General features: G+C 36.4%; 1 protein-coding gene across 3 annotated transcripts in view; it reads right to left on the reverse strand.

Annotated features, from left to right (window-relative positions):
• Window positions 1–6,501: 6,501 nt before the first annotated feature.
• Atp11b (ATPase phospholipid transporting 11B (putative)) overlaps window positions 6,502–23,601 on the reverse strand; it is a 103,502-nt gene continuing 86,402 nt past the window's right edge. The window contains exons 26-31 of one of the 3 annotated variants that reach the window (XM_085682342.2): window positions 22,799–22,864; window positions 22,218–22,321; window positions 20,631–20,796; window positions 18,689–18,774; window positions 10,287–10,417; window positions 6,502–7,779 (exon numbers count right to left, since the gene is read on the reverse strand). In XM_085682342.2, the coding sequence (XP_085538468.2) occupies window positions 10,315–10,417; window positions 18,689–18,774; window positions 20,631–20,796; window positions 22,218–22,321; window positions 22,799–22,864 (525 nt within the window). In that variant the 3' untranslated portion in view covers window positions 6,502–7,779; window positions 10,287–10,314. Of the gene's footprint in view, window positions 7,780–10,284; window positions 10,418–16,255; window positions 16,382–18,688; window positions 18,775–20,630; window positions 20,797–22,217; window positions 22,322–22,798; window positions 22,865–23,601 lie in introns of those variants that run through there. The other 2 variants (XM_085682343.2, XM_085682341.2) reach the window with 2 other exon arrangements.

Here is a 23,601-nt window from a genome sequence, read left to right on the forward strand (position 1 = left end):
CTTATAAGTGAGTACATACCATGTTTGTCTTTCTGGGTCTGGGTTGTCTCACTCAAGATTTACTTCTCCAAATTCCATTCATTTGCCTTCAAATTTCCTACTGTCCTTGTTTCTAAGAGCTGAGCAATACTCCATTGTGTAAATATACCACAATTTCTTTATCCATTTCTCCATTGAGGGACATTTAGGTTGTTTCCAGGTTTTGCCTACTACAAATAAAGTGGCTAGGAACATAGTTGAGTAAGTGTCCTTGTGGTATGATTGAGCATCTTTTGGGTATATGCCCAAAAGTGGTATAGCTGGGTTTGGAGGTAGATCAATTCCCAATTTTCTGAGAACCCACCACATTGATTTCCAATGTGGCAGTATAATTTTGCACTCCCACCAACAATGGAGGATGTTCCTCTTGCTCCACATCCTCTTCATCATGATCTGTCACTTGTGTTTTTGATCTTAGCCATTCTGACATGTATAAGATGGAGTCTCAGTGTTCCTTTACATTTCCATGAAGGCTAAGAATGTTGAATATTTCTTTAATATTCCTCTTTTGAGATTTCTCTGTTGAGAATTGTTTAGGTCTGTACTCTATTTTTTAAATTGAATTATTTAGTTTGTTGCTGTCTAGTTTCTTGAGTTCTTATATATTTTCGATATTAGCCCTCTGTCAGATATGGATTCGGTAAAACTCTTTCTCCATTTTGTAGGCTGCTACTTTGTTCTATTGTCAGTGTCCTTTGCCTTTACAGAAACTTTCCAGTTTCATGAGGTCCCATTTGTTAATTGAGTTTAGAGTTTGTGCCATTGGTGTTCTCCTGTGACAATGGGCTCAAGGCTACTTCATACTTTCTTTTCTATCAATTTCAGTGTACCTCATTTTATGTTGAGATCTTTGATCAACTTGGACTTTTTTTTTAATGTTTATTTATTATGTATCCATAAGTCTGTTCCTGTGTATGCCTGAAGGCCAGAAGAGGGCACCAGACCTCATTACAGATGGTTGTGAGCCATCATGTGGTTGCCGGGAATTGAACTCAGGACCTTTGGAAGAGCAGGCAGTGCTCTTAACCACTGAGCCATCTCTCCAGACCAACTTGGACTTTTTTGAGTAAAGTGATAGATATGGATCTATTTGTATTCGTCGACATGCCAACATCCATTTGACCAACACTGTTTGTTGAAGACACTTTTTTCCTTTGTATATTTCTGGCTTCTTTATCAAAAATCATAGGTATATGAATTTATGTGTAGGTCTTTGATTAGATTCCATTGATCAACCAGTCTGTTCTTATGCCAGTACCATGGAGTTTTTAATATTACAGCTTTGCACTACAGTGATGGTGATACTTCTGGAGGCTTTCTTTTTTATTGTAAAGGATTATTTTAGTTGTTTTTTTTGTCTTTTTTTCCCTTTATGAAGTTGCTTATTGTTCTTTCAAGGTCTGTAAAGAGTTGTGTGGGAATTTTTATTGCTTTGAATCTGTAGACTGTGTTTGGTAAGATGACCATTTTTACTAAGTTAATCCTTCCAATCCTTAAGCTTTCCATCTTCTGCTATCTTCTTCAATTTCCTTCTTCAACAACTTATAAGTTTTTGTCATACAGGTTTCATTTGCTTGGTTAGAGTTACTCCAAGGATTTTTTTTTTTTTTGGTAGCTATTGTGAAGAGTGTTTGTTTCTTAGCCCTTTTATCATTTGCATATAGGAGGGCTACCTTTTTTTTGGTTTTATCTTGTATCTAGCCACTTCAATAAATGTGTTTATCAGATGTAGGAGTTCCCTGGTAGACTTTTTTTGGGTCACTTATTTATTCTACCTTATTTATCAGCTGCAATACTTTGAAGTCTTCCTTTCCAATTTTTATCTACTTGATTTTTTTTAGTTGTTTTATTGCTCTAGCTAGAACTTCAAGTACTATATTGAATAGATAAGGAGTGGAAAGCCTTGTCTTATTTCTGATTTTAGTGGAAATGCTTTGAGTTTCTCTCCATTTAATTTGATATTGGCTATAGGTTTGCTGTCTGTGGCTTTTATTATGATCAGGTATATGCCTTGTATCCCTGTTCTCTTCAAGACTCTTGTCAGGCAGGGGTGTTAGATTTTGTCAAAGGCTTTTTCAGCATATAATGAGATAATAAAGTGGTTTTTTTTCTTTCAGTTTGTTTGTATGGTGGATTACACTGACAGATTTTTATATGTTAAACCATCCCTGAATCTCTGGGACGAAGCCTACTTGATCATGGCAGATAGTCTTTTTGGTTTGCAAGCATTTGAGATTTTTGCATCTTTGTTTATGAGACAAATTGGTCTGCAATTCTTTGTTGAATCTTTGTGTGGCTTGGGTATCAGGATGACTGTGGTCTCATAAAATGACTTTGGCAATGTTCTTTCTGTTTCTATTCTGTGGAATAATTTGAGTATTGACATTAAGTCTTTTTTGAAAGTCTGGTAGAACTTAATGCTAAAAATCTTCTTGCCCTGGGTTTTTTTTTTTGGGGGGGGTTGGGAGATTAATGATCATTTCTAGTTTCTTAAGGGTTATCAATCTATTTAAATTGATTACATGATCTTGATTTAGTGTTGCTAAGTGGTATGCATTGAAAAAATTATCCATTTGTGTATGTGTTTCCATATGATGGTGAGAATTGTCCTTTCATGATCTGTGAAGAATTGTATTGGAATTTTGATGGTGGTTGAACTGAATTGCTTTTGGTAAGGTACTCATTTTTACTATCTTAATCTATCCATGAGCATGGGAGATCTTTCCATCTTCTATTATCTTCAATTTCTTTCTTCAATATCATGAGTATTTGTGTCTTTCACTTGCTTCATTAGTCAATCCAAGGGTATACTACTTGAGGCTATTGTGAAAAGTGTTGTTTCCCTGATTTTTTTCTCCAATCCATTTGTCATTTGTATATATGGCTACTAATTTTGATGAGTTTATTTTGTGTTCAACTACTTTGCTGAAAGTGTTATATCAGTTGTAGGAGTTTCCCAGTGGAATTTTAGGTCACTTATATATACTATCATAGCATCTGCAAATAATGATACACTGGCTTCTTCCTTTCCCATTTGTGTCCCCTTTATCTCCTTCTTCAATGGTCTGTATTCTGTCAATTATATTTTAAATAAACACTGATTGGCCAGTAGCCAGACAGGAAGTAGAGGCAGGTCAATGAGAACAGGAGAATTCTGGGAAGAAATAAGTCCTAGTCTGTAGTTCTATCCCATCCACAGAAGAAGCAAGATGTTACTGCCCCACTGAATAAGATACCAAGCCATTTGGCTAGCACAGATAAGAATAATGGGCTAATATAAGGTGTAAAAGTTAATAAAAAGCCTGAGCTAATGGGCCAATCAGTTTATAACTAATGTAGACCTCTGTGTGATTTCTTTGGGACTTAACAATTGCGGGAACCAGGCAGGACAAAAACCTCAGACAACACTTCAATTCTATATTTAATAGCTATGGAGATAGTGGATAACCTTGTCTTATTCCTGATTTCAGTGGAATTGCTTTGCATTTCTTTCCATTTAAGATGATGTTGGCTATGGGTTTTCTGTAAACAGCCTTACTTCCTACTTTGCTTGAAACAGGATCTCTTATATTTGCACTTGCATACACTAGGTCACCTAGCCTCCAAGCTTTTATGGATTCTGCTGGCTTTGTCTCCCACTCATCAATAGGATATTTGGATTACAGACAGTTACTAGGCCTGGCTTTAATGTGGATTCTGGTGATCTCAATTCAGATACTCACATTTAAACAAAAAGTGCTTTACACAAAGTGCCACATCCCTAATCCATAGTTAATCTTTTTAAAAGGCTTTATTTTATGCCAGGCATTGTGACACACACCCTTCTTCAGGAGGCAGAAGCAGATGAATTCCAAGGTCAGCCTGTTCTACATAAGTTCCAGGTCAGCCAGGCTACAGAGTAAGACTTTATGTCAAAAAAAATCAACTCCCACACCAATGCAGCCAGTGAAAGCCATGATATTTCTTTATAATAATGGAGAATTAACTTGGGAAACTAACCTGAAGCAAGTTTGGCACTGCTGGTTATGATGAGAAGACAAAGGATGAATTCAAATAATGGAGAAGCACTCAAATACCGGACAATTTTTATTTGATAAATTTCATAAACGTGAAAAGACTAGAGATGTACAGTCAGTATGGTATGGTTATTGATGATCAGACACTGAAAGGATGACCATAGACGCTACACAGCCTGCGGCCAACACTCAACACTGCTGCCATGTCTCCAGTTACTCACTCCTCACAAGAATCTAGCACTTGCCACCACAAACATATTATCAGGGATGGTTTATTTTTTGTGGAATATCATTCAAGCTAGTTTGCATCAAATAGCACTTTAGTAATGCATCAATTTTATATAAATGATTCATTTTAAGGTAGAAATAAAAATGCCTATAAAGGGAAGCCAAAATAAATACAACATATATCTCTTTGGTTGGCTAATTTATACCTGCTTATATTCCAAAATGGACAGGGTATACACGAATATAGAAGATTCCTTTTCCCCCAGGCTCCAAACTTACTTTGAAGATTCTGTTTTTAGTTGTAAAGTTTTAGTAGCTTTAACCTCTGTCCAACAAGAGTCTCAAGCATCTCAGAAAAGTTCAGTTCCTGAATATTGTACAAGAGAAATTACCCTCAGCCCATTAGTAGTAACTAATGACAGGGCTAACCACAGGTTTTTCCATCGGGCAATTTGTCTAGCTACAAATCTCAGGATAGATTTGTCTCAGAATATTGCCCGGGCTTAGGTCAACTGAGAGTTTTTCTGCATTCCAGAGTTTCAGACCCAAAGAAAAGGTAGAGGCAACAAAACCATAAACTCTGCATCTCTCCTACCCCGCAGCAAACGTTGACAGCTGCAGTTCTCACTGGCTCACAGCTAACTCTGGGCGAGCCTGTAATGTTAAAGCCTGGTGGGGTGCTGACTGGCAACTATGCCAATTAACTTGAAGGCTAGACCATTATTTTCAGGTCTAGCCTTCAGATGAGGCAAACAGATTTGAGACCATTGGTAAACCAACAGTAACATTTGGCATTGTACTGTCCTTTGATAGAAAAAAAGAAGTTAGTTATTAATATTGACCTATCCAAAGACTTGGACAGAAATATGCAAGGGGAGTTCTTCTGGCATTTTGTAGTAAAGTTTTATCATATGAACAATAGCACCAGAATACTACAAAACCAAAAGCAAAACAAAGTCTCCATTGCATTATTGCATTCTTAAGTGAATACAAGAAAATCATGTTTTCGAGAATAGAAAATATTCTTTCCTGAAAGCAGTTGTTCTGAGCTACAAAGCAGAATGAGTATACCAGTGGAGGTCTTATTTGTTTACTGTGGTGTTGGAGATGAAACTGAGGAGTTCAAACACGTTAGCCGAACATTCCACCACTAAGCTGTTTATTCCCCAACTGTTATGTGGAATATAGGCTGGAGGTGTAGGTTTATGCTGGCATTTGAGCATCTCCTTAGCATGCATAAAGCCATGAATTTGATCCTCAGCACCACTTAAAAAAAAAAGAGGGCTGAAAAGATGGCACAATGGTTAAGAGTACTGATTGCTCTTTCAGAGGACCCGGGTTCAATTCCCAGCACCCACGTTGCAGCTCACAACTGTCTATATCTCCAGTTCTAGGAAATTCAACACTCTCACAGACATACACAGGCAAAACACCAATCAATGCATATAAAATTTAAAAAAATTAAGTCTTCTTAACTAAAAAGTGGTGAAAGCTCAAAATTACTACCATTCAATGCTAGGCCACATGTTGGCCAGCTTCTCATGGTGACTTTGTAGTACTCGGTCAATAATCAATGCCGTAAGACAAAGAAGGCATACCTATTCAATGTCATTTTGTTGTATTTATGCTGTCTAAGACATTCTAAGGGATAAAACATTTATTATCTTTCTATCATCTATTCCACTGAATGTGTATGTAATATATCATCTCTAGAATATGAATAAGAGTATTTCCAGAATAGGTCATAATAAATATAATTCTGTAATGTCTAAGTTAAAAAGGGCTATTTATGAAAATTAATATTCAGATAACTAGCCTTGCATTAGTGAAACATAAGCAAACAGTTAATCTGCAAACACAGACAGTCCTCATTACTCTGTGATTCTTGCCTTCCTAGCACAGACCTGAAGTCCCACTCATGTGAGGAGCAATGAGCAGAGAGCCGCAGGACAATCTCAAGCAATCACCATCTTCTCAGAGGAACTGACAAAAACAGGTGCACACAGAATCACATGCTCAGAACTAGGTGTTAGTTCTCTAGTAATCATTCACAAATCTTAAAAAAACTACTTCTACATAAAACAATTAACACTAATTTTCAGTGACAGAAATCTGCAAACCAAAATTTGAGATTCAAGAAATTAGGAATAATATATCTGATTAATCATCCATAGATACTAACTTATTGCTGATAAAATTCATATTTTTGCTCACAAAATTTAGCATCTTAAACTTTGTTTTATTTTCATTCAACAACCATATCTTACAATGAGAATGTAAGCATAATTCACTTTATTGTGGAAGTCTACTTTAAATTAGATAACATACAATAACCTAAAAATAACAAGATTCTTAACAAAAATCCTTTATTCTAAAGGCTGGTTTACAGAAAGTCAAGAGTAATCCTAAGTGGGCCATGGAAAGATTTTATGGCTTATATTTTAATTTGTATAATTCAATGTATTTGCAATATATAAACACTGTTCAACTTGTTTTTTTATTGATATATCTGAACTTTACAACATTGTTATAAAATTATGAACAGAGTCTTTGGAGAGGGAGCGGGTAATTGGGGAGGGGGTTAAATATATTAGCCAGGTTGAAGCATGCAAAAGATAAGACAGATTCAGTAAATCAATGTGAGATAATGATATCTAATTTACCCACTACAGATTTTACGAATTTGACTACAAAAATGTTAGCAAACATCAATTTGAAGTCTAGTGAATGGCTTTACCTCTGACTTGGACATGAGACGTCAAACTCCCTGTGCCCTTGTTAGATTAGCTTCCCTGGCTGTGTTTAGTTTCATTAAAGAAATCTGGGGTCGGTCCAAGCTTTCTACTCACACTGAAGAAGACAATGGTTAGAAATGTGCTCTCCATATTTGCTGTGACTTAAGAAGCACAAATGAATTAACAACACAGGTCACTGAAGGACCAAATTCCTTAATATTCATATTAACTTTCCCCATGAAAAGCTTCAAATATAATCTAATAAAAAAATAGAGTTCTCAAGGCAAATCTTTAGCATAATTTACAGAAGCAGATTTAAATAGAAGAGTCCCAAACCACACTGATCCTAAAAATACACATACCCAGGAGGCTGCCACTTTCTTCAATCTTGGTATTAAAGTACAGTTGCTCCAGCAAAGGCTGTCATGCCACCGGGAGTCCCATGAGCGAAAGGGACAAACCAAACAAAGAGATTGGAATTATCTCTTTACTCCCAAATTTTAGTATGCTCACATTCAAATGAAAGAGAATAGAGAAGGCCTGTTTCCTGCGGAACTCCAAGAAGCTCTCAACTGCTCCAGACATTTCAGATGGTAACTTCAGAGCCAGCGTGGCCTTTTATAGGATGACCCCAAATCTGAGGACAGGGGAACTTGTCCCCACAGAGTCCTCCTGTCCCTTAACAAGTAGATGAGTCCATTGGGGAGAGAGTCAAGATGCTCCTGTCATTGGTATAGAAAGGATCCGATGCACTCCACAACCTTAAAGTAACAATAAGAGAAAAGTTTGGCTCACCATAATCCACGGTTAGTTGAAAACAAACAAACAACAAACCAGAACCTAAAATGTGGGAACAAAATACAATTTAAATTTTAAAATAATCACCAATTTATTTCTAAATGCTAAAGAGTTCTTCAAATTAGCACTGAACCCTAGAGTATACAAACACTTGAGAAAAGTTATGCTATTTAGTTATCATACAGAAATTGGCCCAAATCTACACACTCACTTTCAGCACCAGTTTCTATAGGTAGTAAACATAAGGTGCTTTTGAAATCTTCGTCACTCAGTATGAAGTAAGTATACTATTAAGAATTATACACATCCAGGTGCTAGAAAGATGAATGCTGGGGAACTGATAAAGGGTCTGCAATGCAAACACAAGAACTTAAGTTTGGAACCCCAGCACCTACATAAAAAGCTGAGCATGGCTGTGGGAGCCTGTGATGCCAGCACTGGGCAGAGATAAGCAGGTTCCACAACAGGCTCACTGGTGAGCAGCCCTGGCAAACTGTGAGTACTGGGTTCAGTCATGACTTGCCTCAATAAACACTGGGAGGACAACCGGGGAAGGCACTGACATCCACCTCCAGTTTCACATTAATTTTCTCCATGAAAAGTTTCAAATAATAATAATCTAATAAAAAATAGGTTTCTCAAGGCAAATCTTTAGCAGAACAATTTATAAAAGCAGATTTAAATAGAACAGTCTCAAACCACACTAATCCTAAAAATACACATACCCAGGAGTTACCCCTTTCTCTCTCTCTCTCTCTCTCTCTCTCTCTCTCTCTCTCTCTCTCACACACACACACACACACACACACACACACACACACAGAGAGACACAAATAACAATGTACATATACACCACACACACACACACACACAAACACACACACCCACACACAAATAGCATAAAGTAAAAAACAAAAACAGCAGCCACAAAACCCCATACATTCAGTTTCATTGAAAATCAAGTCAGTTTGTATTTTGATATTACAGAAAAAAAATTCTTACCTACTAAAAGCCTAAGAATGAATCATTCATATTATCAGTCACTTTCGGGTATAAATTCTACTCTAAGGATTTCAGCTTAATCAGCCTGCATGTCATAAATGGTTAGCATCAGAAGACACAGAAGATTCTTTACTAGTCTGAAGAATTAACTACTGGCTGACTGGCAAGGCCTTAAGCTAAGCAATTCAATATATAATATTCACTTGCAGATGTTACTTTAAATTAGCTGGAATTAACCTAAGATGAAGTAAGAACTCCACAAGAAGTCTGTCATGCTTAAAACACATGCCCTTAGCCCAAGGACAGTATCAAAATTACCAAGTAATTTTATAAAAACTGAAAGCGTATAACTTTAAACACATAGCATGCACCTCCTGCCAGGGTCTCCACCTTCCCTAGACAGGGTTAAAGCTAGAAGTCCTGACTCATTTGTATCCAGCATCTTGTTTCCCAGTGACTCTCTCTGCATGTAACTTAAGTCAGTGACCAAGTGAACACACTGACAGAAAGTAAGCATAGTAGAGACTAACAGTAGTAGTCTCATCTTCATATTTAGAGAAGCCTGCTACCCTCACCTTGACTTAAGGAAAGTCTTGTTCACAACTCGGTCAATCACTGAGAACTTAAGCTGGCAGGTATTAGGCAGCCAACAATTAGAAAGTAAATCAAAGTGAGAATATGAACACGTCTCACTGAGTACATGGGAGACAGTGTCCCTTTAATTCTAACTGCCTACACTCTAATGCAATACAATGTCCAACTCGAATCTGCAAGACTCTTACATTTGTTTTTCCTCTTCAAACACTGCTTACAGAGAAAAAATTATCAGGCAATGTATCTTTTGTTTTTCATCTTTTCAAAGCACACGTGCACTCACTTTAACAAAATATTAAACACCTGAAACATCTAAGAACTAATAACTTCTTTCTTCCCCTCACACTCCCCTTCCAGGACCACCAACATGTTAGGCAAGTGCTTTGAAATTAACTATACCCTATCCCTCTATTACTTTTGAATTTTGAGACAAGGTCTCTCTAAGTCATCTAGGAAGGCCTTGAACTTGCAGTCCTTTTGCCCCAGCCTCTCAAGTGCTGAGATTACCAGTGTATACTACTATGATGGTTAGTATTAAACCTTGATCCTCTGGAACTCACAGTACTCTCAACCACAGATCCATCTCTCCAGCCCTGAGATTCCTATTGCTATAAATAAGTTGCCAAATATTTTATTTTTTGAAAGAGAATAATACGTTCATAACACTTATGTAATACTTTCATAACACTTATGAAACATGTCTTCCATATCAGGTTCTGGTTGAGTTGTCAAGTGGCGTTCCAGGCCCGCAAATAAATTTACCCTGTTTCGCCAGGTAAAGCCAGCGGACTCACTGCTATCTGCAGCTGCAGGTCTTTCTGTCCTTTCACAGGACACTCATCTGCAGCAAAGGCTAGGCAGTAAAATGTCGCACCTGCTGATATGGTTGGGACTACACCTTCCTATGACTCGCTCCAGCATTCTTCCAACAGACGTACATGGGGTCTCTCCTGGGAAACAGCACATGGAGTCCAAGCACTTGACACTTGTATGTGCTTCAGCAAGCTGCAGAAGAATATAAGTTAGTTATTCATACATTTGGACTTCATAAAACCATTATGAAATCAGAACAAGCATTTTAAAACAAAGTGACTGATACAAACATACATGGCTTACTATAATATGGAAAGTACAGAATTCTTTGGTGTACACTCATAAATTTAAACATTTAAAAGCCATGTGTCCTAATAAGAAACCCAGTTAAATAATGGTATAAAGATGAGTAAATAGGTATTTAAGTCTGCAAAAATTTATTATTTTATCACTTAATCTGCTATGGTCAATTTGGTTTATATCAATTACAACTCTAATTCATCCTGCAGTTTGCTTAGGTGAAATGTCTCTGCAATTATGATTCAAGAATAAATGCCCAGCAACTGAGAACAGTGGAGCATAAACTATCTTGAAGACTGGGAATTATCTGGCAGGATGTATACCGTCTGCTAATAACTAAGATCAACAATACAGTAAGCACTTCAGTAGTGTTTCTTCTGTGCCAGGAACGATGCCCAGCACACAGTGAGTCTCAGCTGCCCTTTCAGGTTTTAAGCTGTGCTGAACAACTCTAAGGTGCCATCCATACCTATTATCAAGTTATCTTTTTAGTATTGAATAGGTGGCACTGGATTGAAATTTGTCAAGCAAGTTACTAGGACTATTAAGATTTAAAGTTGAATTTATTAAATTTCTAAGATTTATATTGATTTAGCAATAAATAGGCTAAGCAAGATAATTCAACCCCATACTACTAACATTAATTAATTATTACATTGAGGGTAAATGGTCTGACTATATGGCTGAATGAATCCCAACCCTGTTGTATTCTTTTTTCTTCTTCTTCTTCTATTTGTTCCTTCTGTCAGGATCTCATTAGGTAGCTTGGAACTCAGTGAATAGACCAGGCTAGCTTTGAAATCACAAAATCCATCTACCTTTATCTTTTGAGTGCAAATTAAAAGAACTTATTTGAATTTATTTTCCTTTATGTATACAATGTCCTGTATTAGGAAGAAGGATAAAATAAATTTGGTAAAGTTCTCATTTACAAGGTTGGGAATCACCATGCGCCATGTGAGGCATGGTAAAAGAAGACACTGTGGAAACTCACAATGGACAGAGACACACATATGAAATGTAAATAACCTGATATTCTGAAAGCAAGCAAATGGTGGAGTCCTATAATATTCTTGTATGGAGTCCCTGCTCAGTCCAAGTGGTGGGAGTAGAACAGGGTTTCTTGTTTTCCAAGTGCCTGGTCACACCCAAACCCTGGGCTCTGCTAAGCACTGAGAAAACAAACCTCATATATTCTTTAATTAACACATTGTGATTTAGGACTTAGTTTAATGCACTACTACTTTAATTGTGTTCTGTGAGATATTTACATAAACATTTCATTTTAAAAAGGAGAGGTGTTCCTTTGGCCAAATTGGTAGCTTGAGAAACACTAATTCAACGAAGCTTCAAACAGACGAATGTGCTTAAGCCTCAGCTGGTGCAGTCTAAGCCCACCATTCTGATCATACTCTTTTTCCTCCCCAAACTCCTCATACATCCTCCCCACCTCCCTACCCACCCAACTTCATGTTCTCTCTCTCCTTCCCTCTTTCTCAAAAAAACAAAAACAAAAACCCAGTAGGGCAAAAAATACCAAAACAATACAAGTATACACATACACGTACGTACGTACACACACACACCCACACACACACCATGGAATCCATTTTGTGTTGGCCAACTACTTAAGGAACTGCTCCATTACCCCCCACAATGTACAAAGAACCAGGAATCATTCACTACAATAGAAATAATATAAATGTACAACGGAGGAATCTGGGTAATGCTGGCTTAGGTAACAGGCTCTCATCAGTTTAGGCTTTGCTGACTCCTGTGCTCCCACATGCTCATGCTGAGGCAAAACACTGGACTCAAGCTTCTTTCTTGATGGGAGGATGTTCCCTGATAAGCTCCTGTGGGCCTGGTTAAATGTTACTATCTCAACCCAATGGGAAGGAATCTCTCTGTATTGTTTACTGTTTTGCAGTATCCCTTGAATGGTAGAAACCCTGTAAGTCAACTGAGAAGGCACCATGGCAGTTCTGAGATGAAGCAACCCTGCACTCATCTAGTGAGGTAAGGGTAAGGGAAAGGTGAAAGATCAGCACAGCAGTGTGCGGCACAGTGAGACTGGCGACTCAATGCTAACCCGCAAAGACTATCACCGGGTATGAACTAAGTGTTTCTGACCTGGGAGAGACAGAGTTAAGAAAAACTTTGGAGCATTTTTAATCACAGGCATAACATCATTTTTATCACAAGCTTAACAGTATTGGTACTTGAAGGACAGGATATTAAAAAAATAAAAGAACCTAAAACCTGATCTTTCAATACTTTATTTAGGAAGTACTGAGCTATCCCAAGAACTAAAGAGGAAGGGTCTTGTCTGGAACTTCAAGTTTAATGTCCTACATTTTGCTCATAGCTGCTATTCAGCCAACTGACCAGGATTCCCTGAAAGTCACATCCACAGGCCACTTGCATGCTAGCGTCCATCTATGAGAAAAATAACGTTTGCATCTGCATCTGGCTTTAGGTATCTGTCTTACATCACATAAACCTATGGCCAACTGTTAAATCCTAGACACCCAAGAGAGCAAGTGTTTCAAAACTAGTATATAACCCTTTTCAGGTTATCTAGTGAATGAAAAAAGCACCCCCCAAAGAAACAAAACAAACAGTAACGAGAAAAATTCAGGTGCACTGTAAACGCTGACTACTGCACAGCTCTCTACAGACCCCTCTCCAGCAAACCACCACACTTGGTCACTTTCCTAGAGGAACGCCACCTATCTCCATATCCAGGAAGTAAGAGCTAAGCAGAGAACCTAGAGTTACCGCAGCAAGTGTAATGGGGGTGGGAATGCAGTTTCAATTCATTCAATGTATAAAGAGGGGAGACATTTTTTTTTTAGGATTTATGGAATCACAAAAATTAATGGTGTGAGATCTCATCTGGTTGTATCAAGAATTAGCTCTGCGTATAGCAGACATCTGATCATTAGTTAGTAGGTCACACTCTTCTGTTATACCCGATTCCAGGTTCCTAGGCAACATCCCTTGACTTCACCCCACAAATACTCAACATGGCTATGGCTGGCTAGTGAAAAATATCTATTTTTATAGATTTTGACTTCTGATATAAATTCTGACTTACTCTCCTTGCTTCCACATCAATGGAATTAATATATATTATATTAATATTATATTATATTAATATATATATATTATATAATATTATATTATATATATATATAATATATATATATAATATATATATAATATTATATATAATATATATGTATAAACAAACAACACACACACACATATACCTTGTCTAGACTTAAGGTTTGTTTTCAGAAAAATGTTTTCTTTTTGATGTGAAGTCAAAGATAAAAAAATTATTGCTGAATTTCAAATTTTGTTAAAAATTACAAATTCCCTAAAAAAAGCAAGAGCTTTCTCTTTTCATACAACAGTTAGGAATGGCTCAAGATGGCTGGCCATCTTATTCCAAAACTCCTGGATCCAGAACCTGTTTCCAGCTTACAGTTTTCTTAGTCACCCTTCAGTTCTCTCCTCTAAGTAAAACAAACAACTCCAAAATGATAAAACTTTGAAAGACATTTACAACATAAATGAAATATCTCTATGTTGGCTTGGGAGTTTTCTAGAGAGGTATTTCTATACACGTTGCCTCATTTCAACACAAAAATAAGCATATAATTAAAAACTACATTGACTAGGAGCTGAGGAGAGAGCACAGCAGGCAGAGTTTGCTGTGCAAGCGTGAAGACTGTACTAGAGTCCCAGAGCCCATAGAAACGCCCTAGGGGCAGCAGCTTGTCTGTAACTCCAGCACTGGCAAAGTAGAGAAGGGTGCCTTTTCCTAGAGTAAGCTGGCTGGCTAAATCAGTTGAAACAGGTAGTGCCAGATAAAATAGAGAGGGAGGGAGAAAGAGAGAGGGAGGGAGAAAGAGAGAGAGAGAGAGAGAGAGAGAGAGAGAGACAGAGAGACAGAGAGACAGAGAGACAGAGAGACAGAGACAGTCAGACCCACCCTGCTGGATAAAGTAGAGACAGACTGAGGATAACCACCAGGATTGGCCTGGGCCCGCTACACACGAATACGCCTAAACACCCCAAGACACATGCACACATACTCCACATATGCACACACACCACACATATGCAAAAATAAAAATATATGAAAAACTGTATTATTATATAAACATTTTAATAATTGATTTATTCCTAGTTTCAGAGGAGACTGGAGAGCCCTTTTATATAAATAATATATTTATTCAACTGGTTCTTTAACAATATATGCTGGGAATTTAGTTTGGTTAATGAAGAGCATCAGTATTTGTTAAACACTAAAATTCCCTAATATAATGGAAAGAGTAAGTTCATTCATATTTTAGGTGAAAAGGAGAAGCTTGACTTATAAATTCCAGGGTTTCATGGATCCCAGGCTGACCTTGAACTCTTTCCTGAACCTTCTGACTCCATATCCCAAGTGTTAAGACTGATGTACATGCCACCATGCCCAGTTTACGCAGTGGTGGGACTGTGCTCAAGGCTTTGTGCAGGCTAGGCAAGCACTCTACCAACTGCGCTACATCTCCAGTCACCCAACTATAATCTCTTGAAACATAACAAAGTGAAAATTTAGAATCCATTTAAATTTCTTCTGAATTACTACTGTTACTGGTACTACTACTGATTGAGAACCAATTAACTGTCTTCACGGAGGGCAATTTGCTAAAGGAATCTCACTTTAAGTCTCATGGAATAATTCATATTTTTCAAATTACTGTATATGTTCTTTGATCAGATTTATATTCTAAAAGGCTTTGTCTTCAGGTTTCTTTATTTGCTTATTCTAGATGAGACTACAGGGTCTTCTTAAACAGAAGTCACAATAAAATGACAATTAAGGAGAATGAGAATGACTGGTGTAGGATTTATAAGTACTACAAACCAAAATGTCCATATCCTAATTATACCTAGAAGTAGCTTGGATTTATTCTTCAAAAGAGGAGCAAACTATTCTCATAAAAATTAATACTTTTAAGATTTACTTATTTCATATGAGTGTTTTGCCTGTATTTATGTATGTGTGTGTACCATGTACATGTCTAGGGATGGTTGTAAGTTACCATGTGGGTGCTGGGGAAAAAACCCAGGTCCTCTGTAAGAACAGCAAGTGTTCTTAACCACTGAGCCATCTGCAGCCCCAACAATTAATGTTTTTATAGAGTTACAACTATGAAAATGTATGGAAAGACACCTCTGTTAAATGCCAGTTAATGGAAAGCCAGTCACTCAGTCTAAGCACACTTGCTCATTTGATTATTCAACTCCAAAAAGAGGAGGACTTCAGTAATTCAGTGTCTCTATTAAAATGTATAAAATTACACAATTACAACTTAAAAGGAGGCAATGGTTTGAAAATGATGAGGTATGACATACTTTCAAAACAAGTGGAAAGGAATAACTTCTGGACTGTGAGACAACAGGCTGTGAAAACACCGTATTACGACAGAATCTGAAGTGAAGCGTGATTCATTACTGTAACTCCAAAGAAATATGAATAAGAAATTCAGGGATAAACACGAAAAATGAAGGGATACAAACAAGGAAAAGAATGAAGCCAAAACAATGGATGAGGACCAGGGAAGAATCAGTACAGTGGAATGGAAATGTGATGCCCATTCTCCATGGCATACCCCAAACATGAGAATGCAGTATAGGAGTCCCCAGGAAGGCCCAACAAAGTACTACCTAGTGCACGCAACAACTGTCCTGCTGGCTGCAAGCCTCAGCTAGCAGGTGCCTACTGTCCTCCCCTCTGTGCTGGCTTTCAGCAAATTCATATGCTGAGCCGACTGAACCCTTATCTTCTTCCATCTAGAAGGACAGAAAAGCAGTAAGTCTCATATTCAGAATAATACTCTCACAGCACATAGTTTAAACTCAAAGTTGATCTACAATCTGTGGGGCACAGACGTAAGTTCACATAACAGCACAGTTACTGTCACAGGACAGAGAGAACCAAGGAGCTTCTTGGAGAATATAGCAAAGCATATGATATGAAGACAGTGCAAAGCTCTTAGAAGCACACAGCCTAGTAAAAGCCAAGTTTCCTTTGGTTAAATTCTATTTCTTCTGTAAAACTCAGTGTCACCAAGACTTAGCATTTGTTCTCTCATCTGCACTCTCACCAAGTCACTGCTCTACTTTTAACTGGGCTGAAGAGTAGAAGGTCACATGACCATAAACAGCAGATGTGGAAAGAGGGGATAACTTACTTGTTAATAAAATTAAGTTGAACTATTTCTTTAGGGAGTTTCAACTTACAAAAATATTTATTTTTTATGTGTATGAGTGTTTTGCTTGCGTGTATGTATGAGCCTGGTGCCTGTGGAGCCAGAAGAGGGTGATGGATGCCCTGGACCTAGAGTTACAAATAATTGAAACACCGGGTGAGTGCTGGGTACTGAACCCAAGCCCTCTCCATAGCCAGCAAAGGTCAACTTGTTTCTGTCTGGATTTGGCTGAGAATAGTATCTTCTTATTGTTTTTCTTTGCTGCTGATTTGAAGTGAACAGTACAGAAACATCCATGTATTAAGTAACAATCCTAGACTCCTAGGAAGGGGAACATACAGAGATGTGCCTATTGCAACGAGAAGGAGCAAAGTGTGGCACAGTGTTCAGGCCAGCTGTGAGGAGAGCAGTAGACTCTTCTTCAGTGACATCTGACCCAAAGGTCCTGTTTTCATGGTAATCTTTCCGAGGAATGTTAATGTTACTAATTTATTACAATATTATAATACCTGGGGCCTTATTGTACTTTTCTTTCCTCATTCTTTTATGTTTACGATTGCTTTTTAAAAAAGGGGTTGCTTTAAGACAAAGTATGTAAAACTATAAATTCATAAGAATATGATTAATCATATTGTAAGTTATCATCCCTTAACAAGAGCTGGCCTGTGTTCTTTTATATAATAAACTCTTCTATTGGCAGATCCTCAAATATAAGATAGATAGCCACTGATTATAGAAAATCAGCTATTCAAAAAAGTAAGGGATACATATTTGCCTCAACCAAAAGTAAAAATCAAATCTTCATTACAGATCTTGTAAATATGAAAAATGATTTACCACTCATTTGCTATATATAATTATTGTAGCTATCATTCAAAGAAAAATACCTGAAAAAAAATTTAAAACTAGGAATAAAAACACAAAAAGGTTAGTAAAACTTTAAAACACCTTTTAAATTATAAACTCATATTACCTGACAGTTAAATAGTGTTATATTAAAGCTATTCATTTGATCAAGTGAATACACACAAATCAGAACTTTTGAGAATAAAAAATAATTTAAAATACACATAATTGTCAGACTGGTGGCATATCCCTTTAATCCCAGCATTCACGAAGCTGAGACAGGTGCATCTCTGTGAGTTTGAAGCCGGCCTGGTGTACATAGTGAGTTCTAGTACAGCCAGAGCCCCTGTTTCAAAACAAACAACAAACAAACAAAAATCAAAGTTATAGGATTTTGGCTTTCATTTCCTTCTATCTTGAAGCTATTTTTTTTTTTTTGGGTAAACTTCCAAATTGGCATGGCTGTGGAGGTAATAGTTAAATATAAGATATATAAAATATATATTTTAACTTATAGATGCAGTAAAGAACAGCAAAGATATAAGATACTTATGTAGCCACTGTAGTATACAAAGACACACACACACACACACACACACACACACATGTATTTATATCACAGATTAAGGCAATACAAAAACATAGGCAACTCTTACAAGTTATTACAACTTAGATTTAAACTTCATGATGACTTTTTAAGTACCCAACATGCAGGAGCACAAACATGACTATGAGAACATGCAGAAGCATACACAAATGACTATGACAAGCAGAAGCATTAGAATTATGTTAGAAAAATAGGTGTGAAATATGTAAAAAGATACAGTTCTCTGTCCTCATGTTCAATTTCCATCTGAATTTTCTTTTTGAAGAAGAATGGAAGTCATTTTGAAATTTTAATATATGTATTAATTAAGGTCAAATTAGAGACAGAGCTGTGCTAACAAAAATGCTTGACTATTGATGCATCTGCCCATCTTTTGAATATTATTTAATTGACCTTTGCATGCATAAGGGTTACAAGGGTCTACTCCTCCTCTACCTAAGTTTGCTCAGCTGATTCCTTGCCCTCGGCAAAGGCTGCAGTGCGATGAACTCGTCACTTAAAGCAACTGTGTTGGAGTACATCTATAAGTGGACAGAAAAGGGATGGGACACACACAAGTCAGTGAGCTGTAGTCATCATTTGGGAGACAGATACAGGACAAGCTTTGTAAATACCAAACACCTGTTCCCACAAGAGCAGGAAATACGCACGGTATGCACACAACTGGTATTTGTAGATTGCACGCCTTAAAAAAATTCTTATTCTGAAGAAAAAAAAAGCACTTAGAATAAATGCTGACAGCCCTCCCTTTGATGTGACTTTTCTTGTTATATTTGATAAGCAATGAGGCATCTGACAACTTAGTAGCCATTTCTGCATCATCTGAAGTCGGAAGGGACAGTAGAAGCTGAAGTGATTACTGCTTACAGGAAAGGAGTAAAATCACATTTGTGATATAAATGACATATACTGTCACAGCATAAGAAGAAAAGAGAAGAAAAAACACAAAATGACAGCAACAGGCTAGAAGACCCATGAATAGAAGTAAAACTTCCCTTCCTTTTCCCAAATGAGAACCAGAAAATCTCATTTATCATTGAATACTAATTTATATAAAAAAGGGAAAATTATTATGACTTCACATATGATAAAATAATTTAGTGTAAATTCCCTTTTTAATAAATTTTAACTTATGTTAAAATAAATATATGGAATATTTTTTAACATAAGTAATATCATACCTTTTGGATCAGTAAGCAATCCCTATGAAAATACACTTGAAGCTTTCAAACCATAAAACAATGTAGGACAAATGCAAATAAATGTTATTATGTTGTTACTCAACTTTTTGGGGACATATACTATAGATTACAGGGTGAGACAAACTATTCTCCATAAAAATCTAGAAAAGTGAAGCTTGAGCAAAGGTTAATCACATATACTTCTCATGCTGAGAAGCTGAGTTCAGTTCCCAGCACTCACTCTGGGGGTTCACGAGCACCTGTAACTCCATCTCCAGGAGATCCAACTCCTTCTTCTGGCCTCCACTGGCACTGAAATCACGTGCACACACCCCCATACTTATACATACGATTGAAAATTAAAAACAAAATCTTTTATTTGAAAAGCCTAAACAAATATAATAAACATTTTAACATAATACTTTGACTATATTTATGTCTGAAGATTAAAAATAAGATAAATCCTTCTGATATAGATTTAAATAACATATTGTAGAATGGAATTCCGTTTCTGCTCATGCACATATACATACAGGCAGACACAAAAATCATGTAACTTTTCTCAGCACCATTCAGAAATCAGTATGACAGAGTAATATTCTCATCCTCACCATTTTATACTGCACCAAATACACATTCACTAGAATTATATAGCCAAACTAAGAAAATGATAAGTAAATGCTGAAGTGACCAATGGAACCACTTCTTTAGTACTCATGTACTTAAACATACTTTCATTTAATCCTCACTGCAAAGGAAATGAAAGATATTTCTATAATAATTTCACTAATGAGAAATTGAGGCTAGAAGCTTTAGTGCTAACATGTGGCATAGCTAGTAGCTAAAATGGTACTGGTCCCCAAATATCATATCCCTAAAGGTCACCATACTTAATGTCTGCTGTAGTTTAAGGACATGCTATACACCTTAGCCATAGCTAGCCTATGTAATACTGTGGCATTTGAAGAGGATTTAGTACTATTATCATCTGGACATAACTTGATAGTTTGATATTTAAATTATAATTACTAGCAGCCATAAAAATTAATAGAAAAAGAAAAAAAATTAAAGTAACAGACTTAAAACTACCAGAGATGCTCTGCTATAGGAATAGGTGTTTTCCAACAGAAGAAATCTGTAATTGTAGTTACATCACTAACTGTTCCCACAGGAGCACTGAGTATGAAAGTGCGCACCTGTGCCTTTTCTGTACTTGTTGGATGAAGGTGTCGGTCAAACACTTTCTTCACAACATCAAGGAGCAGACAAGTAACAACCATGAGGAGTATGGCAAACCACACTGGTCCACTTGACAGGAGCTGAATAAATACAAAGTACATATTCTGGGAGCCCAAAAATGGCCTGCAAAGAAAGATAGTAGACTCATTAAAAGCAAATACTGGCTATGCATAGAATCACATGCCAGTATTCTAAACACATGCAAGAGTAGGCAGAACCCTGGGTTTGAGGCCTACACACAGGGAGATGTTGTGTTAGAAACAAACAAGTGAAATAAAAACTTAACGAGTTAAATCAAGACATCAGCAAAACTTAAATAACTAAAATAACAATTTTAAGAGTGCCAGGAAAATTTTCTAAATTGAAACTGGAAAAACTTAAATAAACTAATGAAATATAGACTAGATTAAAATGTAAAATCCAGTTTAATTATTTTTAACAATTATATTTTTTATTAATAGGGGAATGGCAAACTATTAACTAGATCACCCTAGTTTCCTGACACGTTATAAAAAGAATAATGAATACTAGACTAATGTAGACTACAGAAATAAGAGGCCAAGAAATAATGCGCGAGGAAGTACTTTCTCCTGACTACAAAGGAAACACTGGGACGGGTAGAGCGCTCGCTGTGTAATACTGACAACTTGGACTTTCCTGGAACCCAGGAAAGGAAAACATGAGAACTGGTGCTGCAGAGTTGTCCTCTGATGTCCACAGAGCTGTCTGACAACAATGGTGACGATGACAATGACGACAACCACTACCACCACCACCCTCCTGATTATCCAAATCTCAGACTGAATGCTAGGTTTTTCTTTAAACACACACAGAGATGCTACACCATGGTATTATGAAGGTATTCTTTTTGGGTGTTTGTATGTATCAACTTCTAGAGACTATAGGGAATATAGAAACAAATAGGGCAAGGTTTACAGACAAACAATATGCATACGTGTGCTCTTTTGTGGCCCTTTTATGGAAGGTAATGATCAGTCAATTCAAGTTGTTTGAGCTTACCTTTAAAAAGTTTTGCCTGGTAAGTGGACCTAAGGTACAATAGACACATGTAATGTATATGCTTTCCAAAAGAAAGGTACCAGTTGACCATCACTTACCAAAAAAATCTTAGGGAAGCATAATTGTTAATCTTTCAAAAAGCCTACTAATGATCTACATTTAATGAAGATGAAGCATACTATTAACCTTTGAGAGAGATGTTATCAATAAAAAGCTAATGGGTTTTTATGACTTATTACACACATGAGAAAATAATTTAAAATTAATATGATTAGTATAAAGAATACTACTTATGAAGTCAGACAAATGGCTTATGGCCTAGTTTTCTTCTGCTTTCACCTTTGTGACCAAGAGGCTCAGTTTTCATGTAGAAAAATGAGGACAAAGATCAATTCAAAGGAATGAGCTCACCAGCATAGTTTCTAAGTACTACTAGGAGCAGAATTTGGTCATCAAGGAACCCACCATAGTAAATGTTCACTATAGTTAAATCAATATAATTAAGACATAGTGTAATCACTCACCAGAGAATCCCACCATAAAACAAAGAAAATATAAAATAAAATATAATAGATCCCCAAGTAACAAGATGGTTGATCCAAGTCCAGAAATGAGTTTCCAAAGCCATCTAAAAAAAAAAATGTGTTTTAGCAATATAAAATAATTCAGTTTAACTTCTAGATAAAACTTAAGAATTACACATATCAATTATAGATGTCTAGAAGTTCCTATCCCCATAGCACAGTTCCTTAGAAGACACAATATTAATAAGAGTCTTCACAGGAAATAGTGTAGTATTTTCCTTCTGAGGGAAAGCAGTATTAAATATCATGTAATGATATTACCTTAACTCCAAGGCACAAAATACACTGTGCTATTTTAGATGATATACAGTGAAGCAACATTTCAGAGATTTGCAATCAAAACTATATGAAACTTTCGAACAGAGAGGAGAATTTTTAGACCCATTTAAATGACTGATTAAAATTTAGTGAAACCATGTACTGTAAAAAACCAAAAGGGAAACTATATATGGATAGCTAAAAGGTGAAGTAAATGAGATATACAGACAAAGTATGCACAGGTTTCTAATGTGGTGGCATACCTTTACTGTGACCGTAATAACCATGACTGTGAAGACCAAAGTACCAAATGTCCAGTTTCCAAACATCTAAACACAAGGAACAGACTAATATGTTATATATATATTATCATGATGTTAATTCCACTGTAATACAAAAGTAATTTTACTCTTTATAAAAATTTTCTGATTTAAGACAGATATATACATGAACTCTGACAATATTAATAAAGTTACAAATATGAAGACAACAAGAATGAGGCCTTGTTATGGTAACTATTCTGGATAATGACCCTTTGGATAATATCAGAAATTCAAAGACGGGTCAGAATTCAGTGCTGTGTATCAGATTGTTTTTACTTAGGATGATATAGATGTGATTGCTTTGTTCCTGTCCCCCTGCAAAAATGGTAATAAAACCTTGCTTGACCCACAGTTATTTTCTGAAACATTTCCAACCAGAAGTTAAAATAGAAAATTTGCTATCATGTGTCTGGATAAAAAAAAAAAAAAAACAAAAAAAAAAACTTAGTAAGCCAAAAAAAAAAAAAAAAAAAAAGGCCAGTGGAACTATTCCTCAAATGATTCCATATAAAAATTGGAATGTATCTGTAAGTAATTCAGAAGTATTTTTTTGTCTTTATAGACCAAACTTACAAAGTCCATCAAACAGAATCCCAAAAGACTATCATGATCTTATTTCCATATTAAGACCATAAGTATGCGCTTATATGAATTTAGTTTACAAAGCAGTCATAATCTTGACACTCATTTAGACTTTTATGTAAAAGGCTGACTTGTTTTTTAATGTATACATGTCTATAGTG

The sequence above is a fragment of the Myodes glareolus genome, chromosome 20 (genome assembly GCF_982192425.1).
Source record: "Myodes glareolus chromosome 20, mMyoGla1.1, whole genome shotgun sequence".
Classification (NCBI taxonomy): Eukaryota; Metazoa; Chordata; class Mammalia; order Rodentia; family Cricetidae; genus Myodes; species Myodes glareolus.